Here is a 21,243-nt window from a genome sequence, read left to right as displayed (position 1 = left end):
GAAAAGTATGAAGCTACCTAAAACTGGTCCTCCTGGAGTTTTTAACTCTGAGAGCTGCCTGCATCTAGCTTTCATCAGTGGTTTTTTTTTTTTTTTTAAATACTTCTGGTTATGCTGTCCTTGCCTGGAAACATTCCTACTAGTCATTTTCTTCTCTAGTATTGAATTCAAGTCTGTTAGTCTTGAATTTTCCTACTGGCCTCTTCGCTTTTGTAGGTGTGGTTTACCTTGTGACCTCATCTCCTGTTATATAAGAAGAGTTTTTAATTTTTTCACATTGTTCAGCTTTCTGCTTGTTAGAATGAACCTTTTAAATGCACTGAAAATCAGGAACCTGCTGTAAGTTGATGGTTGCCTCCTCTGGCTGGCAGCGTGGCAGCTGTGTGCAGTGTCAAGATGGTCTCTGTAAAATGTAAGCCAGAATGAGCTTCTTGGAGGTTTGCCCAGAAAATCCAGAAAGTTGAATCTCTTTATGTATTTATTTGGTTAGTTGAGCAGTGGACAGTAAGGGAGAAAAGTGCCTGAAAGGACTCTTCCTACACATGCTTCTTTAAAGTATAATGTAATGGGAAGCCTAGGCAGTCCACTTCCAGATTATAGGTGTGTGTGTTTGCATATGTATATATGTGTAGACATGACAGTAATATAGCAGAGAGTATGTATTTCAAGCAAGATGGAGAGTAATTTGGTGAATAGTTTCCATAAGCCAAAAGATCCATTATTGTAATAGAAAGTAGTTCATGATGACCTCTAAGGGAAGGAAAAATGTATATATAGTGGTCTAGAGAAAGGTTAATGATGTAAAAGGGACAGAATTGAATTTTCTTCTCCCTCCCTCCCTCCCCCCCTCCTTCCCTCCCTCCCTCCCTCTCTCCCTACCTTCCTACCTTCCTTTCTTTCTTTTTTTGTGGTTTTTCGGGACAGGGTTTCTCAGTAGTTTTGAAGCCTGTCTTGGAACTTGCTCTTGTTGACCAGGCTGGCTTTGAACTCACAGAGATCCACCTGCCTCTGCCTCCCAAGTGCTGGGATTAAAGGTGTGTATCACCACCGTGGCAATTTTATTTTCTTATAATAAAACATTTTCCCATCACTTTTAACTTGTACATGCAATAAACATTTAGTTACTATAGTAATTAAAGCTGGATCAGTATATTTGGGGATAGGTGAAGTGATCTTTCCTGTTCTTAGCATAGTAACACATAGAAAAAGCTCAATATTTGTGTGCTAATTGATTTCTTATCTGAGTCTGCCGCCCACGTGCACCTTATAGTGTGTCAGAAGACCTGCAGCCCCACTCACAGATGGAATTACTGGAGGTCATCTTTGTGAAGATTGCTATTTTTCTCCAGATACTTACCTACTTCTTTATAATTTCCCCCCTAATTATTGGAAATATATATTTTATACCAGCCCTCCTCTTGAAGGTTTCCTGCAGTAACTTTGAGAAACACCTTAATAGTGAATCAAAGCTAACTCACTGGAAAACGTCATACTTCTGATTTAATAGGCTGGTGTTTGAAGATGTGAGCTTGATGGTTGCGGAGTTTCTCACGGGAGTAAAGGAAAAGTATAAACTATTGTTCAACCTTATTTTTGCATTTGTTAACAGGTAGAAATCTAAAAACTGAACTTTAAAAATAAAAAGATAGGAAAATAAATAATTGCTAACTGTTCTGTAGAACCAACGGATGCTTAAGTTGCTGAGTATTAATTATGTGCATTCCCTGTGCAGGCATGATTCGGTCTCCTGGGATTCTGCCTTAGCAAGAAGGAAGCTGGAAAAAGAAAACTGAAGCAACACGAAACCCACAGTTTATTCTTTTCATGGTTGTTAGCTGCCTTACAAATATGGACACGTTTCCTAGTTTATTTCCACCTGGTGGAGACAGTAGGCTGAATCCTGAGCCTGAGTTCCAAAATATGTTAATTGATGAAAGGGTGCGATGTGAACACCATAAGCATAATTATCAGGCTCTCAAAATTGAACACAAAAGGTAAATTACTTAAATCTAGCGATTAAGTGTGGGCAAGAAGTAAATGCTTAAAAAATTGGTACTGGAGTTGTATTGGCTGAATGTTTGCTCTGAAATATGTGGTATATTTTTTGTTATTTTGCAGTGTATATAATTAGCACAATATAGTAAAAATAGATTACTTCGTTCAGATCTGATATTAAAGTGAGTTGTGGATGTAGTATTATCTGAAAGTAACAAGACATAAAACATTAAATATATCTAGGTTGATAAGTGGGTTTTTTTCTTAAAATTGCTTTCAGAAGTTACAACCTTAATAATTAGATGAAAGTTTACAAATAAAATATATGTTTAGTGGAATGTCTTATCTGTCTTGTTTTTCTGTAGTATTGGTTTGCTTTATATAAAGCAGTGAAATGAAATAAAATATGCATTTAAAATTGAATTCTTTTTTAAAAATGAGGTTGCAGGAAGAATACGTAAAATCACAAAATGAACTTAAGCGTGTGTTACATGAAAAGCAAACTAACCAGGAAAAATTCCAACTACTCCTTGAAGAGTTAAGAGGGGAATTAGTAGAGAAAATTAAAGACTTGGAAAAAATGAAGCTGCAGGTGAGAAAGTATATTTTAATTTATATAAAATTAGTCATGTTGTTATTGGAAATAAGTAGTTTCGGTAAATATGTTTCTTGCTATGTTGCTAATGGTTACTTTGCTGATCTGCAGTTGATAGATAATCCAGTCTTTCATATATTCTATTTAACTTCTTAAACTGTAGGCCCCAGCCTCATCTTAAATTGCATAAGTAATGTGGGGGTCATGAAAACTTTTGGTAACTTCTAAAAGTTGATTCCAAATCAAACACTAATGAATCTTAGGTGTTTCTGGCAACACTCACTCGTGTTACATTGCATGATTTATTGCAGCCTCGGTTCTGAACATAAAATTTGAGTATTTTCACCGTGCATACCATCTAGCCCTATACCGCCAAAAGATCATCTTCTAAAACACAGTTATATGCAACAACTGGCAGTGTTTTTACTACACGTACAACAAATTCTGCACTCATAGAGTTAGTGGATTGTAATTTGTTTTCATAAAAGTTGAGAGGCTTATATGAATGGAAGAAATTTTTTTGGTTTAGTTTTGTTATTTGAAACAGGGTTTCTCCATGTAGTTCTGAATGGAAGCAATGCTGAACTTGAGGCATTTAAGATACTCTTTAGATACTGTCCATTTAATCTGTCCCTTGAGAGTAAAGTCTAAATATATATTTGTTTGTTCTAAGCATATATGAGAATAAGCTTAAGGCTGAAGTGGCTGCGTTGGCATCACATATTGCAAGACAGAATTCATTATGAAAAAGGACCGTTATAGTGGAAAGGGTCAGTGATGACCTTCATCAAGTAACAGTTTCTGTACTTTATCTTTCTCATGTGGTAAAGATAGTAAAAGTTTGTACCTAATGTGTTTGTTGTAGACCTAATGAGATGGTATATATTTTATTAAGTACCTGGCACATGGTAGATACTCAAATGATAGCATTTCTATTCTGACATAAGGCAGGAACTTGTTTGCAGTGTATCTCTAACGCTTAGACCTGGCAAACTCATGTTTGTTGAATGAATGTCAGGAATGAGTGGAATAAATAATGAAGCAAGTTTATTGTTCTGCTAATATATAATGCTGGAATTCTTTCTCATATGTGCCTAGAGTATCAGTATCTTCAAAGTTGTTGTCTAGTTTTCTTTTTATATCTGTTACAAATTCATCTTATCCCTCAAAAAGGCAGGTTGAAGTCTTAATCCTTCAGTATATGATCTCATCTGAAAACAAAGTTATCTCAGGCATTACTGTTGATGAGGCCATACTAGAATACAGCGAGCCTTTTTAGACCAGTCTTAGATATGGTGAGCCTTTAGACCAGTCTTAGACATTTTTATAAGAAAAGAGACGAGACACAAGAGGGCACATGGGAGTGATAGAGACTGCTGTGTGCTGATGGAGGCATCTGTATTTTAATACAGTAGCAGAGCTCAGGAAAAGGCAAGGAACAATTATTGTAGATTTCAAAGGGACCGTTGCTTGCTAATAACTTGATTTGAGACTTCAAGCCCCCTAAACTCTGAAACAAACTTTTCTGGGTTTTGGTTTTGTCCCCCTCCCCCGCCCCCCCCCCCCCCCGGTTTTAATTTTCTTTCATGACCTAGAAAACTAAGATACCATCTAAAATAGAGCAGATTTTATAAAGGGCTTTCTGTCTTCTGCTTCAGTGCTTTTACTAGTAGAGGACCCTAATCAACTTTTGCTTTGGGATGGGGCCTCCTTCCCATGCTGGCAGTACTGGTCCTGAGCGAGATTTTCCTCTCTTTGGCCTATTCTGTGTCTGGAATTACAGGCAAAGCCGAGCTACCTGGTTCACTTAAAAATTTTAAATTACTTTTATCTTAATATGTGGGTGCTTTGCCTGCATGTAAGTCTGTGTATCACATGTTTGTCTAGTGCCCATGGAGACCAAAAGAAGGTGTTGGATTCTGTGCTGGATAATTTTATGTAAACTGGACACAAGCTGATGTCATTTGAGAGAAGAGGGAGCCTCAGGTCAGAAAACACCTCCAGAGGAGCAGGCTGTAGGCAAGCCTACATTTCCTTAATTAGTGATTAAAGCCTAGCCTGATGTGGGTGGTGCCATCCCTGGACTGGTAGTCCTGGTTTGTATAAGAAATCAGGCTGTAAACAGCACCTCTTCATGACCTCTGCACCAGTTCCAGCCTCTAGGTACCAACCCTGTCCTGACTTTCTTTGATGATGAACAGCTGTGATATAGAAGTGTAAGCCAAATAAACCCTTTTCTCCTCAACTTGCTTCTGCTCATGGTCTTTCATCACAGGAATAGAAACCTTAGCGAGGACAGATCCCCTGAAACTGGAGTCAAAGAAGCTTGTGAGCTGAGATTTGGGTGCTGGAAATCAAACCCAGGTCCTCTGGAAGAGTAGTCAGAGCTTTCAACCACTGAGCCATTGCTCCAGTCCCTAGCTAACTTTTAAAAATAATACATTATTATTTATAGATTAGTATATGCCAGACATTTTCTTCCTCGTGTTGAAGTGAAATGCTATGTGATCTTATTTGTGTATCTTTTGGATGGTATAACTTACCAAAAAACCTTGGGTATTACAGGATGCAAATGTTTGCTGACAAATGTAATTCTTCTAGGAAAGCTTGTGTTTTACTAACATACCTGCTTTTATTGTGATAGTTAATCTGACCATACGCACGTGCGCGCGCGTGCACACACACACACGTATATACATATATATGGTCAGATACATACATATACACATATATGTATATACATACATATAATTATATATATGTATAGTCAGATAACTATCACAATATATAAATGGACTTGCTACTGTATTTACTACTCTTGTAGAGGACATGAGTTTGATGCCCAGCACTCATGTCCAGCTTACAGCTGCCTGCAACTCCACCTGTACACACCATGGGCACCAGCGCTCACATATGCATACTACACACACACACACACACACACACACACACAAAAACATACACTTAAAATAAGCTAAAGAAATACACAAGAGGAGGAGGAAGGGAAGGATTGATTTAGCTATTTGCTTTAATGCTTGTTTTTAATTTGTACAAATTATGTTAAGAAAACTTTAGTAAATTGAGCAGTATCTACAAGAAATATTTAAGTGGAGGATTATGAAAGATGATGTTTAGAAATAAACATCTTTTTATCTAGCATTAAAAGTATGCCGATGTAGCATTGACTGCTCTAATGACTTTTTTTTAAGATTTATTTATTTATTATGTATACAACATTTTGCCTCCATATATGCCCACATGCCAGAAAAGGGCGCCAAATCTCATTACAGATGGTTGTGAGCCACCATGTCGTTGCTGGGAATTGAACTCAGGACCTCTGGAAGAGCAGCCAGTGCTCTTAACCACTGAGCCATCTCTCCAGCCCTCTACTGACTTTCATAGGCAAAGATAAAAAAACCATTCATTTAAAGAATTTCTGCATTAGTAGTCAACAGGAATAAAAGTACCTACCTCACAGATATATATATATATATATGATATGAGACATTGCAAAGATAGTATTAGTGCTTTGATGTGTAACATGTGAGTGATCTGTACCTGTTTAGCTATTATCACAGATTAAGTGTTCCGTATGTGAAGTGTGTGGAACCAGAAGTAGTTAGATAATTGAATTCTTCAACCTTTGGAATATTTCAGATTTCATTGATTGAGTACCTCTAATATGAAAATTTGAAGTCCAAAATGGTCCAAAATCTGGAATTTTCCGAGCATTGATACGGTACAAAAAGCTACAGCTTTGGAACATTGTGAATTTCAGATTTTTTATGGGCCTTAATCAAAAGTGTGTCTTACTGATCAAATAATTCCTTTTTAAAATCCTCAAGGGTGAGGAATAGCAAAGACGTTCTCCTGCCAGCTCTGAAGAAGTAGACTTCATATGAAATAGCAATGTGACATGATGGACAGCTCCCAGGAGCTGAAGACCGTAGTCCTATCAGCATAAGAGCTGAACTCTCCTAATATAACTCGTAACTAGTAGAGAACTCCTGGTCCCAGGCGAGATCAACCCTTTAGCTGCATTCACTTGACATTAAATAGAGAACGTAATTTAGCTGTGCCTATACCCTAACCCAGTGGCTCTCAACCTGTAGGTTGTGACCCCTTTGTGGGGTGCCAAATGACCCTTTCACAGGGTCACCTAAGATCATTGGAAAATACCTAAGACAGGTGTTTATAGTATAATTAATAACAGTAGCAAAATTATAGATATAAAGTATCAGTGAAAATAATTTTATGGTTGGGGGTGACCACAACATGAGGAACAGCCCTAACCATAAATATTGTAAGATAATACAGGTATGTAATTGGAGGTCTTTAATTTGATGTCATTATGATACTCAGGTTTTGGTGCTTGAAAACTGGCTGCAAATGTAACAAATGTCTCAAACAATGGAGTCATTTTAGAACTGGAAAGGTGGTAGAAATAAGAATTGTGAGGATTACCGTACGGTTTAAAGCAGTCTAGGAAGGCCTAAATGATTGTCATAATCTGCACTGTAAGGTTCAGAAAGAAATGAGAACGTGTTCTTGGAAACTAAAGAGAAAGAGACTACTTGTTGAACATGTTGTGTAGTGCATGAAGCTTAGTGTCCCGTAATTGTGCAGAAAGCAGAATTTGTTAACAATTCTGGATGTATGGCTGAAAAGATTTATAAGTCCTAGTATATATGTTCAAAAATGCTATAATGAAAACCATTGTTTTCTATAATATTTAAAAAAATTAAAGGAGGGCTGGAGAGATGGCTCAGAGGGTAAGAACACTGATTATTTTTCCAGAGGTCCTGAGTTCAATTCCCAGCAACCTGCCCTCTTCTGGCCTGTAGGCACACATGCAGACAGAACATTGTAAATAAATAAATAAACACATCTTTAAAAAATTTTTTTAAAAAAAATTAAAGGAAATTAAAAAAACTATTGGGGTAAATAATAGCACTACTAAGAATACGACAGTGACTTATCATATTGACTAATTAGCCTAAACAAAGAGTTGAGGGACTGGAGAGATGGCTCAGTCAGTATCATTTCTGCCATGTAAACATGAGGTCCTGAGTTCTGTTTCCCATCACCCTCATAAAAACTCTGGGCATGGTGGTCCTCATCTGTAATGCTGGGTGATAGTGCTGGGTTATGCGGGAGACAGAGAGGAAGAGCCTTGAAGCTCCCCAGCCAAATCAGTAAAGGTTCTGTGAAGAAACCCCATCTTAAAAAAAATAAAAGGTGGAGAAGAGATTAAGGACACGTGACCTATGAACTCCACACATGTGCATATTTGTGCACTTGTACACATATGTGCATATATTTTACAACAATGTACATATCTCTCCCCATGTACAGAGATCTAAAAGTAAAACATAGGTTGTGCCACTTGGTTTTTTGTTTTTGTTTTTTTCGTTATTCTCCTTTAGTAAAATGTGAAACATAAAAGATTAATTGAAGGAAGAGCTCTTGAAGAAAAAGAAAATAGACTTGGTATTCAAAAAAGTTCTCTGCCTTTCCAAATGATAAAAATGCTAAGCAGCAGAAGTATATTGAAATTGTTATAAAGAGACCAGTTGCAGCCATACCTTAGGATCTCAGAGTGAGCAGAACAGAATCATCACATCAAGGGTCTTGTCAAGTGAGCATAGATTTCTCCTCTCTTCACTCAAACCAGAGGGCCTCTCGGAAGTCTGAAGTATTGTCTCAGCCATCTCAGGCAAAACATAAAAATACAAATAGGATTATATAAAAAGGTTTGCACACATGGGCTTTGTTTATTGGAGTGAAATCCTCAGAAATTCCCACAAGACCCAGAAAGATTTTGAGGCATTTACTTGGGAGAAGCTCGGCTTACTTGGACTGAAATGGACTTAGAAAGTACAAAGTAATAGAGGTGTTTGTATCCACAAAATCTCTATTGGCAAAAGTAAGACTGTTAAACCTAATGGGTTGCAGACACGTGCCTCCTGTCATGCAAAAGAAAGGACAGCCTCAGACAAAAACTAAGAGCCTGCCAGACAGTGGTGGTGCCTTTAATCCTCACGTTTGGGAGGCAGAGGTGGGAGAATCTCTAGGAGTTCAAGGCCAGTCTGGTGTACCGACTGAGTTCCAGGACAGCTAGAACTATTACACAGAGTAACATAGTCTCGGAAAACCAAACCAAAGCAAACAAAATCTAAGAGCTCAGAAAGCTGAGCCATGAGCCACAGAGGCTTTGAAACAGAATCAGTGGAAGTCTAGTGCTTAGCTACTGGATTTCAGAATTATTAAGGACCAGTGACTTCCTTTTTTATTTATTTATTTATTTATACATGACTGATACACTATGCCCTTTTCCCTTCCCCAATCCATGTTTCTCTTTAATATATGCTTATGAATGTTTTTCTGTTTCCCAAGGACTTTTAAAAAACCATTTATTGTAGTGTGGGACTGCTGTTGAGATTTTCCCCAGCTTTTATGTGTCTGAAAAAGTTTGTTTTACAAAAATATTTTCACTAAATATTGAATTCTTACTTGACAGTTTCCCCCCTCTAATTCCGTAAAGATGTTTTTTTTGGTTTGTAATCAGATTTTCATTTGTGTTTCACGTAGCAAAGGTGCAGTCATTCTGACATTTGAGTCTTTGGTATCTTTCCCCCACCCCCATTGCCAGCTCTTTACTACTTTTGAACAATTTTGGTTACATAACTTTGCTTCTTAGTGCTTGGGATTATAGAACTTCATAGGTCTTGAGTTTTTATTGGTCTTATAGCTTTTAACCAAACAAAATTTGGAGGTGTTCTATCTATAATTTTTTTCTCTTTTACCTCTTGAAGATTGAAGTGTGCTCTTAATGCTAATTATTTGACATTCTCTTCTAGCTCACTGAGATTCTGTTGTTAACTTAGTTTTAGTCTTTCCTTTTTTTCCTGTATTTTGTTTCAGAGAATTTCTATGGTGTTCACTTTAGTCAAGTTCATTGATGTTTTCTTCTGCATTGTCTATTCTAAATTAGTCCCAGACAGTATCTTTTGAAATTCAGAATTGTAAATTTCATCTCCATAATTGTCTCTTTATATTTTTTCTAATCTCTTTAACATATTCTGTCTTTTCTCTAGTGTTTTGAGCAGTTATGGGAACTTTGTAACAAGTGTTTTAATTTTTAATGTCTTTCTCCGTGACTTTGGGGTCTGTTAAGGTTGGTGATTTAGGTTTTTTTTTTCCTTATTCAGTATCAGGTGGTGTTCTCTGTCTTCTCGTGCTTGAGGACTTTTTATTGGATGCTAGACTCTGTTGGGGGTTGGCTATTTCTGTGCTCCTCTGATGTTCTTGATCTTTGACAGTTGCACGGTTCAGGCTTTGCGGTCAGAGACACCTGTAGTATGAGGCTTGTTTCCACTGCTGAGACAAGGCGTACACGACTTTCCTTTATTTGTGAAATTAAGTTTTTCCTTCTGGCTTTGGGAACCAGGCATTATTCACTGGCTGGCTGAGCTCGAGTGCTCACCTCCCTTCTTTCCTTGGCTTCCGTAGTTTCCCCAGATGCACTGGTGAGTACTGTACTGAATGAGTCCAAGCCTTTGCAGAGCTCAGCGCTCTGGGCATGCTCCTCTGGTGCTGCCCCTCTGCTCCTGAATTCTCCCTTTGCTTCCTCAGGACAGGGAGTTTATGAGCCTCTGCTGTGCCCTGGATCCCCTCAGTGTTCACTTCTGTCTGGTATTTTAATAGCCATTTAAATTTTTTTCTTCATGATTTGGCTGAGATATCTAGCTTTTTATTATTGTGGATAGAGGTTTAAGCCTTTCATTTTTAATTAGCTTTCACTTACGGAAACCTTCAACCTGTACAAGAACGTAGAGTGACATAATGTATCCTCATGTATTCAGCACCATTATCATATTTGAACCATTGCTTTTCGCTGTTATCAGTCTGTTTTGGCATTCTCTACACAGTGATTTAAATAAGACCATATTATTTCAGTCTTGACTTACTCAGTGTGTATCTCTGTTACATACCCAGGTGACCACCCTTTAAAAGTATAACTCATATTTTTACTACACTGAAATTCATATTCTGCAATACCTTTAGCGATTCATCTTTGTTCAGATTTCCTTAATTTTTCTAGTTTTCCTTCTCTTTATAATTAAGTTGTTTAAAATAGGATCCTATTAACTTATTCCTTTTAGTTACCATCCTCCTTAGATGGTCTGTATCACCTTGACTTGACAGTAGTTATGCCTGATTTCTCTAGTCATCTTCACTGCTTCTCCTCCCATAGCTACAGGGTTTCTCCTGCCAAAGCTTTTGCTTTGTTTATTCCTAAACTCCTAGCTGTTGTAGTATGCTTTATTCTTTTTCTCTCCCTCCCCTGTCTTCTCTAGTCTCCTCTTCTTTTTGATGGTCTGTTTGTGTACCCCATACTGACATTGAACACAACACATTTTTGTCTTCCTTTCTTGAGTGCAGAGGTCATAGACCTGAGTCAGCATACTTGGCTTGTTAGTGCTTTGGCTTTTCGTGTGTGTGTGTGTGTGTGTGTGTGTGTGTGTGTGTGTGTGCGCGCGCATTCATTCTACCTAAAATATCTTTTCTCTTTGTTTTTACTTTTTTAATAGCTTTTATTTGCCTACTTTATTACTTGTGAATGATTATTTTTTTTTATTATGGGAAGATGCATGCTTCATTCTGAGTCTTTGTGACCTTTAGAAAGTTATTTAGGGTCTTTGTATGCTTCAGTGTAGCCTCTTTTGGGGGGGGGGGTTGTAGATTAGCTAAATTGCTGCATGTAAGAACTCAGAGCACAGTTGTATGTAAATGACCATATATTACATAATGTTTTATATTTAGAAGACTTTCATTCAGTAGAGTGTAGTATTTCGAGCAACTGTGAAATATTGAATAAACGAATAAAGTTGTATATTATTCATGTTTTCAAAGAAACTCATACAAATATGAGACATCATTTTTCCAGCCAGTGTTTGTTCATTTGTTCTTTTATTGATTCATGAAACAGGAATTCAGTAGTTCCTATATGGTAGGAGTGATGGAACGTGTTGGAAAAATAATGACGAATCTTAGCGACAAGGAGTGTGCCCATATGTTGCTTACATAAATATTAATTATTCACTGAAGTGAGTGCTGTAAGAGTATGACAGAATAGAGCCAAAATTAGTTTTGCTGGTCAGAATAACAACTTTTTAAAAAGAAATTGTCCTTAATTTTTTAAAAACTTTTTATTGATTTTTTTGAATTTTACATTATGTATCCCAATCCCACTCATCTCCTGTCCCCTCATTTCTGCCATGCAGCCTCACCCCACACTGAATAAAATGAAATTTAAAAACAAAAAAACAAAAACAAACAAAAAATCTAGTGTGGAAGCTGTGGTGTGACCCAGTGAGTCACAGAGTTTACCTTAGTCCATATATCTTTACTTATATTTATTGCAGTGAGTCACTGATGTGGTTCAAGGCCTCTAGAGGACTTCTGCTACACTATCAGTATTGGGGCCTCACTGGGCCTGCTCTTGGATATTGAGTTGTTGTGCCATGGAGATCCTGTAGCTGTGGATCTGCAGGTTCAGCTTCTTTACATTCTCTAGCAGGTCAAGATGAGGTGGGGTTTTGTGTGAACTCCCCTATAGCTCTGGTTCTGATTTGGGGTGGTAACTGGGTTGTTCCCCCAGTGCAGCAGACAGCAAGGAGCAGGGCCGGTTCCCCTGCTCTCACCCGACCAGATTGGTTCACCCCCACACACCACCAGAGCCAGCTCTACTATTTTGCCCAAGCGAAGTGCTGGGCCCACTTTCCCAGTTGCTGCAGTTTGTGAGGGCCAGGGCCAGCTCTTCCATTCTCAATGTCCCTGAGGTTGGCTCTTCTACCTGCTGCTGGTGGCAAGAGTTGGGTATGGGGAGGGCAGGTTTCCCTCACCCATGTCATCACATGACATACCCGAGAGGGGGCAGGGTCCCCTTTCTTGCTTTCATATCCACAGGCTGGATCTCCTGAGCTCCCCCTGCCAACGGTCTGCTCTAGTGTGCATCCCAGGCAAGGTATAGGGGCCTCTCTCCCAAGTGCTCCAGTTGCTGAGGGGTAGGGCCAGTTCTTCCTATTTATTGCTGCAGCCAATAAGGAGTGGGGCCAATTCTATGTAGCCCTATCTTCCCAGGCTTAAGTGGTAGTAGGAGCCGCTGGCTATGATAGACCACGACTATGTCAGTGCCATTGACCCAGAATGGCCCCTGGCAGCAGCACAGACCCAGATGACATCATGGCCCCTGGTGGCAGTACAGGCCACCCAGATGTATATGGTACAGCAGAACCTCAGCACTTGGATACCAGCATGGCCCTAAGTGACAACCCAGGCTCCTGAAATCTGCAATAGGCAATGGCTTCTGACATGGTACTTAGAAGCAGCAGGGGCCCCGGATGTCACCATGGCCTTGGGTGACAGCACAGGTCACCCAGACAGGCATGGAATCAGTGGTGGCGTAGCCCTTGAACATACACATGACCCCAGGTGGTGACCCACATCCCAGACATTGACATAGTCTTTGATGGCAGCAGGAACCTCAGACATCAACGCAGACCTGGCTGCAGCAGGGCACAGACCCAGACATGGCCCTAGCCATAGCCTGGGCCCTATATTCTTAATTTTTAATTAATTTTAATAATATAACTGCATTATTTCCCCCTTCTTTTTGAAAATAAAACTGAAGAATTTTCTGTGGTATTACAAATTACTACACCTTTATTTTATATTTAGAAAATAGGCTATCGGTCATTGTATCTACACAGTAGTCTTAGCTGAGAAGTAAATTCTTAACAATTATAAAAATTATTAGTGGTTTTTCTTTTCGAAACAGAATTTCTCTATGTAACTGTGTCTATCCTGGAACTTTGTAGAACAGGCTAACCTCGGACTCAGAGAGCTGCCTGCCTGTGCCTCCCAATGCTGGGATGTGTGCACCATCATGGCCCAGTTAAAAATTATAAGTGGATTTTTTTCATTAGTCATATTGACATCTCTGAGACCAAGATTGAGATTCTTAAGTTGTTATTTCAGGGATTGGTTGTTTTTATCTTGTTCTCTTCCACCTGTGTGTGTATGCATATTTTCACACACTTGTGAAAACACCTTTGAGAGCATGTGTGAGAACACATGCATGTATGAGCAAATGCATGTGGAGACCTGAGATTGATGCTGAGAATTACCTTCAATTGCCCTTCTTTCTTATTCATTGAGATGAGATCGAGGGCAAACCCAGTGCTGGCTGATAAAGGCTAGTCTTGTTGGTCAGCTTGCTTTGGGGAATCCTGTCTCCACCTTCTGAGTCTGGAGTTTTAGGCATTGCCTTTGTGGCAGGTGCTTTCACTGCTAAGCTGTTCCCCCAGCTCTGATAAGTCGTATTTAGTGATTATACAAATTAACCAAAGTGTAAAAATGTCTGTAATTATACTTGTCATAGAAGAGACTTTGAAACTCTTCATTTTTGTATTTATAGTTGTTTGTATTTTTTCTTATGTACTAGGTATTAACACCACAAAAATTGGAATTGGTAAAAGCCCAAATACAGCAAGAATTAGAAGCTCCAATGCGAGAGCGTTTCCGCACTCTGGATGAAGTAAGTAATGAGGTAGAATAACTGCATTCATCTTTATCCCTCCGTGGAAAGCATTCTTGATTTACCTAAATCTTCTCCATGGCAGTCCCTACAGTGGTCTCTGAGGCGTTAATAGGATTGGACTCCATTATCTCTCTGTCTCTTTTCCTCCTCCATCTACCCTGGCCTCCTGATATTTGATTGTTATTCAAGAAATGTTGGGATTCAAGAGTCTTTGCATTAGTGCTGCATCTGCCTTGAATATTTTTTAGATCTCTTTGGCTGACTCCTTAATCTCTTGCAAATCTGTCCAAAAATGTTAGTCCTTCACTCTGCCTTCTTTGACCGTTTCCTATCCCATTTCCCTGCTAAATACTGCAACCTGAGAGCCTGCTTTCCTGCACTAAACTTTTGGAGTTTACTTACCTCCCTATTTTTTTTTCTGTGATACTTGTTACCTTATAAATGCTAATTTGCCTAATTATTGTGGCTTTCGTTTTAGCACTTCTAGAATGGAAAACACAATAGAATGCTCTGAGCACTTCCTTTCTTTTGGTTCAAGGAAGAACTTGTGTTTTGTTCACAGGTTCCTGAGAATGGTTCCTAACATACAGTAGGTGAAATGATATTTGTCAACTCAAAGGATGGATTTGTTACTTCCCTGTTGCTTTGATACCCTGACAAAAGCTACTTAGAGAGGGAACAGTTTGTTTTGGCTTCCAGTTTGAGGCTGCAGTCCACGATGGCGGGGAAGGCAAGATGGCAGGATCTTGAGGCAGCTGCCCACTGCGTCCTTAGCCAGGGGAGTGGAGACGGATGAATGCCCGTGCTGAGCTCTCTGCTCCTGCTGCTGCCCTCACTGGAAGGCAGATCTTCCCACCCTCAGTGAACCTACACTGGCGGTGTTCGCAGAGGCTAACCTGATCTAGAAGTGTGCTTGGAGGCCTTTCTCCAGATGATTCTACATCCTGCCAAAGACAATCGATATTAACATCACACAACCTCAAAAAGAAAAGTGCTCCTATTTTTACTTTGGGAAATTATATTACTAAATGTTTGATAAAGAGGACAGGAAAAGACTGTAGAGAATGAATTAGGTACTGGCGTAGATATTTTATATGCTAACTTTTAACAAATCAGTTCTTACGTGTGTCAATTATTTCTGTTTCCTTCAAAATGTACCCCTTTGAGAGATTGGAATAATCTAAAATACTGCCATTGTGCAGGAAGACTTGCAAAATTCTCTTTTGTAATGATTTATTGATTGATATCTTGATTTTTCAAACATGCCCCTAATGGCAATATATCTTAGTGGCAGGGTATCATGCTTTGGAAGTAGATTGAATTTTTTATAAATAAAATTACTCATACCAAGGGTAAGTATTCAAGTTAAATAAGAACAGGTTTTTAAATCTTAGTATGTATTTTGTATAACATCAGCACAGCTGTTTTCTTATTTTATAGATTTGTTTAGAAGTCTTTCAGCTAAAGATTATTGAACTATTATTTTAGGAGTCTTCCCTTATTGCCTAGTTTCCTGGTGCTTATTGAAATAGAATCTTTCATACCTGACTGCTCTGTTGCCTAAGTTTCTTGTTGAGTATTCAGGGTGCCAGCAACTTTTTTGGGTTGTTTGGTGACAAGATTAGAGCACCTTAGGTGTTTGTGGTAGATGATGAGCCATGGATGTTGTGTTCTTCAGGCTAGTGTGTTTGAGTTGAACGGTTGTAATATTTGACTAAGCCTTAAGTTAGTACACTAAGTATTCACATAAGTTTTTTCTACTTTGAGATTATCTAGTCTGTCTTTTAGAGAGGGATGTCTTATACTTTGTTGCTAGCACAGTGAAAATCTGTGAAGCCAGAGCATAGCTGGAATGGTAATTCATCGTATTGGTGCACTCCGAGGAGGGTACTAATCTGCTTTCTGTTTCCTCTTTTTCATGGGTAAAGTGTATGCATATGGTGTGCATGCTGTGTGTGCACCCTTGCATGTGGGTGTGTGGGCACATGTTGAAGTGCATGTGTGGAGGACAAAGCTGCTATCAGGATCCTTTGTTTACTCTGCCTTATTCACAAGGCAGGTTCTCTTATTTGAGCCCAAAGTTGTCTGGTCAGCTGGTCTAGCTCCTGTGCTTCCATGGTCCTTTCTCTGTCTTCTGGTGGCTGCAGTTACTAGCAGGCCCTCAGGTCCACCAAGCATTCTCATTGGTTCTGGGCATCAGAGCTGCTGAGCTAGCTCCCTTGCGCTCATATATATATTTCTGTTAAGCTTATCTTTTCCTTTCACAATGGCTGTTAATAAACTAAAAATTATACTGTACAGTGATTTTTTGGAGAAGGTACAAATTTCACTTTCAGATTTGTCATGCATCATAATCTCTTTGTAATTTAGGAAGTGGAAAGGTATAGAACTGAATATAATAAGCTTCGCTATGAGCATACATTTCTCAAGTCAGAATTCGAGCACCAGAAAGAAGAGTTTACTCGTATTGCAGAAGAAGAAAAAATGAAATATGAATCAGAGGTAAGTAATTAGTTATTTTGGTTTATCAGAGATTGTTGTAGTAAATAAAATTTTATGATTACATATTTTTACAAGTTCCAAATTACACAAGCGGATTGTATAATTATGTTTTATTAGTAAAAGTATTTGTTTTCTTTTGTTCTTTGTCAACAATTTCTTGTGAGTGTTTTTCTTTGACTGTTTGTCACTTGTTTTCTTTTGTCAGTTTTATTAGCCCGTGGAGATAGATAAATCACACAGCCTCATGTTACCCATAGCCTTGGAGAGACAGTTTTCTCTGTAAACATTACTTACATGATTCCTTATTTAGTACAGTCCTCTATTTAGGACCAAGCACCTCCTAGGTAGCTCTGGTTTAAGCCTTTGTACCTTGTTGATGTTGCTTTAAGCTGTCACCCTCAACTTTTTCTGACATCCGCATGCAGTGCTTCCTACAGTGCCTCCTCCTAGTTCATCTCTATTGCTTTGGGTAGCCATTTTACTCATTTTGCAGTTTGTCTTCGACTTTTGCTAAAACTGTTTTTTTCCCTTTTATTCTCTGTTTACTCTTAATTTCTTTATGATAAAAAAACAAGTAGCAATTCTGTTCTAACATTGATAAAAAACTAGGCAGATATTTGTATCAATATACGATATACCACATAGAAATACAGCTACGTGGTATTTATATCATTGTGCTTATTTGGAATTAAAGTACTCTTACCTTCCTTTACCAGTTAAAAATATTCTTAGTGTTTTAGCTATCTAAAAAAGCCAAGAGCACAGTACTTGGCTTAGACTGATTTATTATCAGTGAACAGTTTCTTGATTGTCAGTAAGAAACTATTTAAACTCTTGATCAGTCAAGTTCTTCAGCATAACAGTCCTTGAACACTATGGATACTTAAAATGAGTTTTCTCATTTAACTCTGTTTCTTCTCACAGTTTAAAATGCTTTATTTAGGTATAATTTCATTTTAATTTAATAGTAAGATGAGGAAAAATTTATTCATTTGAAATTAAAAGGCTGAAGCATAAGATAACAAATTGTCAGAAATTTTACAGTCTTCAGCCAGCTCAACAGTAGAAGTAGATAATCCTAACATTCCTATCTCAGCTCACATGTTAGAGTCTTAAGTTAGAAATTATTAATGATTTGAGGTTATCACACTGATTAGTGGTCACCTGTTTTAGGGTTTTGATTGCTGTGAAGAGACACCATGGCAACTCTTGTAAGAGGAACAGTTATTGGGGTGGCTTGCTTGCAGTGTTAGAGGTTCAGTCCATTACTATGACAGGGAGCATAGCAGCATGCAGGCAGAGGTGTTGGAGGAGAAGCTTAGGTCTTACATCTTACAGGCAACAGGAAGTTAGCTGAGACATTGGGCAGTTTCCTGATCATAGAAAACCTCAAAGCCTCTCCCCACAGTGACACACTTCCTCCAACAAGGCCATACCCACTTCAACAAAGCCACACCTCCTAGTGGTGCCATTCCCTATGAGCTTTTGGGGGCCAGTTACATTTGAACTACCACACCACCCAACAGCTTCAGTTTTGTTATTTGTTCAGCTCATGGATACCTATCTGTGATTGGAAAAGGCTTCATTCAAATCTGTAAGTATGACAGACTATGACCTGTAAGGATTCTGTTGTGGAAAATAGAAATGATAAGGATTTTCAACTTTGATGTGAAGTGAAGAGTCAGTATGTTGACAACTTCTGGAGTTCTTTATTGTGCTTTAATTTAGATTTGCTTTTGAAATCAGTTGATGTGTTTACTTGGTGGTGATTGTATGTATTCTTCAGGCTCTTGATTTTGTTGGCTTTTCAAAAAAAAAAAAAGATGAAAAGAAATATGTTGACAGAGGTTTCTGTCCCTACCAGGTCCCATAGCCATTTAGTCCCAAATAAACACAGAGGCCAAATTAATTATAAACTGATTGGCCTATTAACTCAGACTTTATTAACTAACTCTTACATTATACAGTAACCCATTATTCTTGTCTGTGTTAGCCACATGACTTGGTACCTTTATCAGTGAGGCATTCTCATCTTGTTTCCTCCATGTCTGGGTGACGCCTGCAGAATCTGCCTTTCCTCTTCCCAGAATTCTGTTTGCCCCCTCCCCCATACTTCCTGCCTGGCTGCTGGCCAATCAGCTTTTTATTAAACAAGTACAAGAGACAAATCTTTACAGGGTACAAGACCATTGTCCCACAGTTCCCCCCGCCCCCTGTTTTTTTCAAAACAAAAACTCTTGAGTCTAATCTCCTTTGTTTAGCTTTCTTCCTCACCATTATCCATAATAACTTATAACCAACATTCTAAACAAAGGGAAACATTTAATCCACATTTGGGAATGTGGGCATAGTTTTCTAGGATACTTCTTGCTTGTTGGAGGTGCTGATCATCTTATGGGGACCTAAAGAGAATTGAGAATTATGGTCAAGTCCTGACTGGAATATTCTGTGAGACTTGATCATCTCAGCCAGCAGTCTTGAGGCTGTTCTAGATGCAGAACTCAGACATCTAGGCCATGTGCTCCTATCAGAGATTTCGCAGGGGGTCTTCCTTGATCAAACCTGATTTTTCTTAGTCCAGAAATGAATCCACAGCCTCTCATTTCCTGTGGAAACAAAAGCAAAACCTCTTCTCCAAAGTAACATATCTTTTGACTTAAATTTTGAAATCAAGGCATTTTCAAAATATATATGTTTGATTAATCCAGCAACATTTATAATCAAATGTCTTTTAGCAGCTGTTGCTCCTTCCTCAGCTGTCAAACAATTCAAAGAAAACACAATAACATACAGTATTCAGATTATCTGTATTTTCCATCTTAAGTGGCTTTTTTAAAACTCTATTTTATTTTTACTTTTATTTTTTTTATCTTTCTTTCTTTTTTTAAAGACAGAGTTTCTCTGGGTATCTTTGGCTGTCCCAGAACTCACTTTGTAGACCAGGCTGTCCTTGAACTTGAAGAGAGCCGCCAACCTCTGCCTCCCAAGTGCAGGGATTAAAACTGTGTGCTACCATACCAACTTCTCTCTCTCTCTCTCTCTCTCTCTCTCTCTCTCTAAGGGTTATCCTTTTTCTTTTCTCTCCCAAGCCTATATATATTTCTAAACACACTGTAAACCGTTTAGAGGTTTTTTTTCATCTGAATATATCTTTATTGTATAACTCGTTCTGACCACATGAGTCTTTAGTTTGCTAAGCAGTATGGCCAGGATTATAGTCCTGGCTTTGACAGCTTGACCCACCCTATTCCTTAGCTTTCTGAGAGTCTAGCCTCATGGCCGAGGTACTGGCTGGGCCATGTTTATTGCCACAACTCAATGGTGTTTCAAGGTCCGTGCCACCACCAAGAAGCATGCTGTCGGCTATTCACAAATACCATTTAAGTGTTTGCTGCAAGGTTTTTCAAGCTAAAGCAATCAGGAAGCCTCTCTTAAATGAGACGAGCTTGCCTCTAGCAAACAGAGCCCACCCAAGAAAATGTTGCTACCATGAAGCCATGCTTAATTCTGTTCTTTTGTGTCTAGAATTACTTCCCAAACTCTCTCAGGTTTTAAGGATTTAGCTGTCCATGTTGATGCCAGAAATGTTGGTCTAAAAATGTTATTACTAATATATTTTTCTCTCTAAAAGACAAAATAATATTTAAAATGCAGATATTTTAAGGGATTGTTAAGAGCCTAGAGGAAACTTTCTGCTTTTTCTTTTCCTCAACTCATCACTTATTGTAATCATTCAGTACACACATAGTGCTTTATACAGTAAAACTTGGTAAGGCAATTGTGGGTTATGAAATAGCAGATATAATTTCAGTTAGGGTTTATAGGAACAAAAAATGTAATTTTAGAATTTCAAAGTGGAGTCTACCTATACCACTCTCATTTTTACAATTTAGACTTGTGTAAATATATAAATTTGACTACTAAAATGCAGGCAAATGCTATTTTATTGTGCTTGTTGCACTTTGCTGTTGTTATCTTTTCATAACACAAATTGACGTTCTATGACATCCCTGAGTTGAGCAAATTTATTGGTGATAGTTTTCAAACAGCTTGTTTTCTTCTTTGTTTCAGTTGTTCAGAATACTGGTAATATTGTGGCAAGCGTCATACTGTTTCAGACCTTTTCATTAGTGTATCTGCTATTTAGATCTGTACTATGCTGATTGTTTTTGGTTGCCATGATCTGCTGATGTAAGGGGTTGAATTTAACCAGGAAATGTTGTGGAGTCTAAACATACCACTGACTCACTATTCTTCTTGCCTGGTCTCCCTGTGCCCTGAGCCACAATGATAATAAAATCAGGCCACTTAATATTCTACAGAACTTCTATGTGAGACATCCTTTGAGGGTACATTTCCATGCTAGAAAGACCACCTAGTTCTCCTCTCTCTTAAAAGGTTTTATTGGCCAGGTGGTGGCCTTTAATTCCTGTACTTGGGAGGCAGAGGCAGAGGCAGGTGGATCTCTGTGAGTTCAAAACCAGCCTGTTCTACAGAGTGAGGCTGGGTACAGCCAGGGTTACACAGAGAAACCTTGTCTTGCCTC

The 21,243-nt window shown here is 38.5% G+C and overlaps 1 protein-coding gene across 2 annotated transcripts in view; it reads left to right on the top strand.

The window, feature by feature from the left end:
• Positions 1-21,243, top strand: part of Cep83 (centrosomal protein 83) — a 127,339-nt gene that overhangs the window by 51,387 nt on the left and 54,709 nt on the right. For both annotated transcript variants that reach the window (XM_041668149.1, XM_041668145.1), the window contains exons 2-5: positions 1,733-1,994; positions 2,437-2,587; positions 14,100-14,192; positions 16,566-16,697. In XM_041668149.1, the coding sequence (XP_041524083.1) occupies positions 1,825-1,994; positions 2,437-2,587; positions 14,100-14,192; positions 16,566-16,697 (546 nt within the window). In that variant the 5' untranslated portion in view covers positions 1,733-1,824. The remainder of the gene's footprint in view (positions 1-1,732; positions 1,995-2,436; positions 2,588-14,099; positions 14,193-16,565; positions 16,698-21,243) is intronic.

Source organism: Microtus oregoni, unplaced genomic scaffold, assembly GCF_018167655.1.
Source record: "Microtus oregoni isolate MIOR12 unplaced genomic scaffold, Mior012 000001F_ref0000356, whole genome shotgun sequence".
In the NCBI taxonomy this organism is placed as follows: Eukaryota; Metazoa; Chordata; class Mammalia; order Rodentia; family Cricetidae; genus Microtus; species Microtus oregoni.
This window is presented reverse-complemented; position numbering and strand designations above follow the sequence as displayed.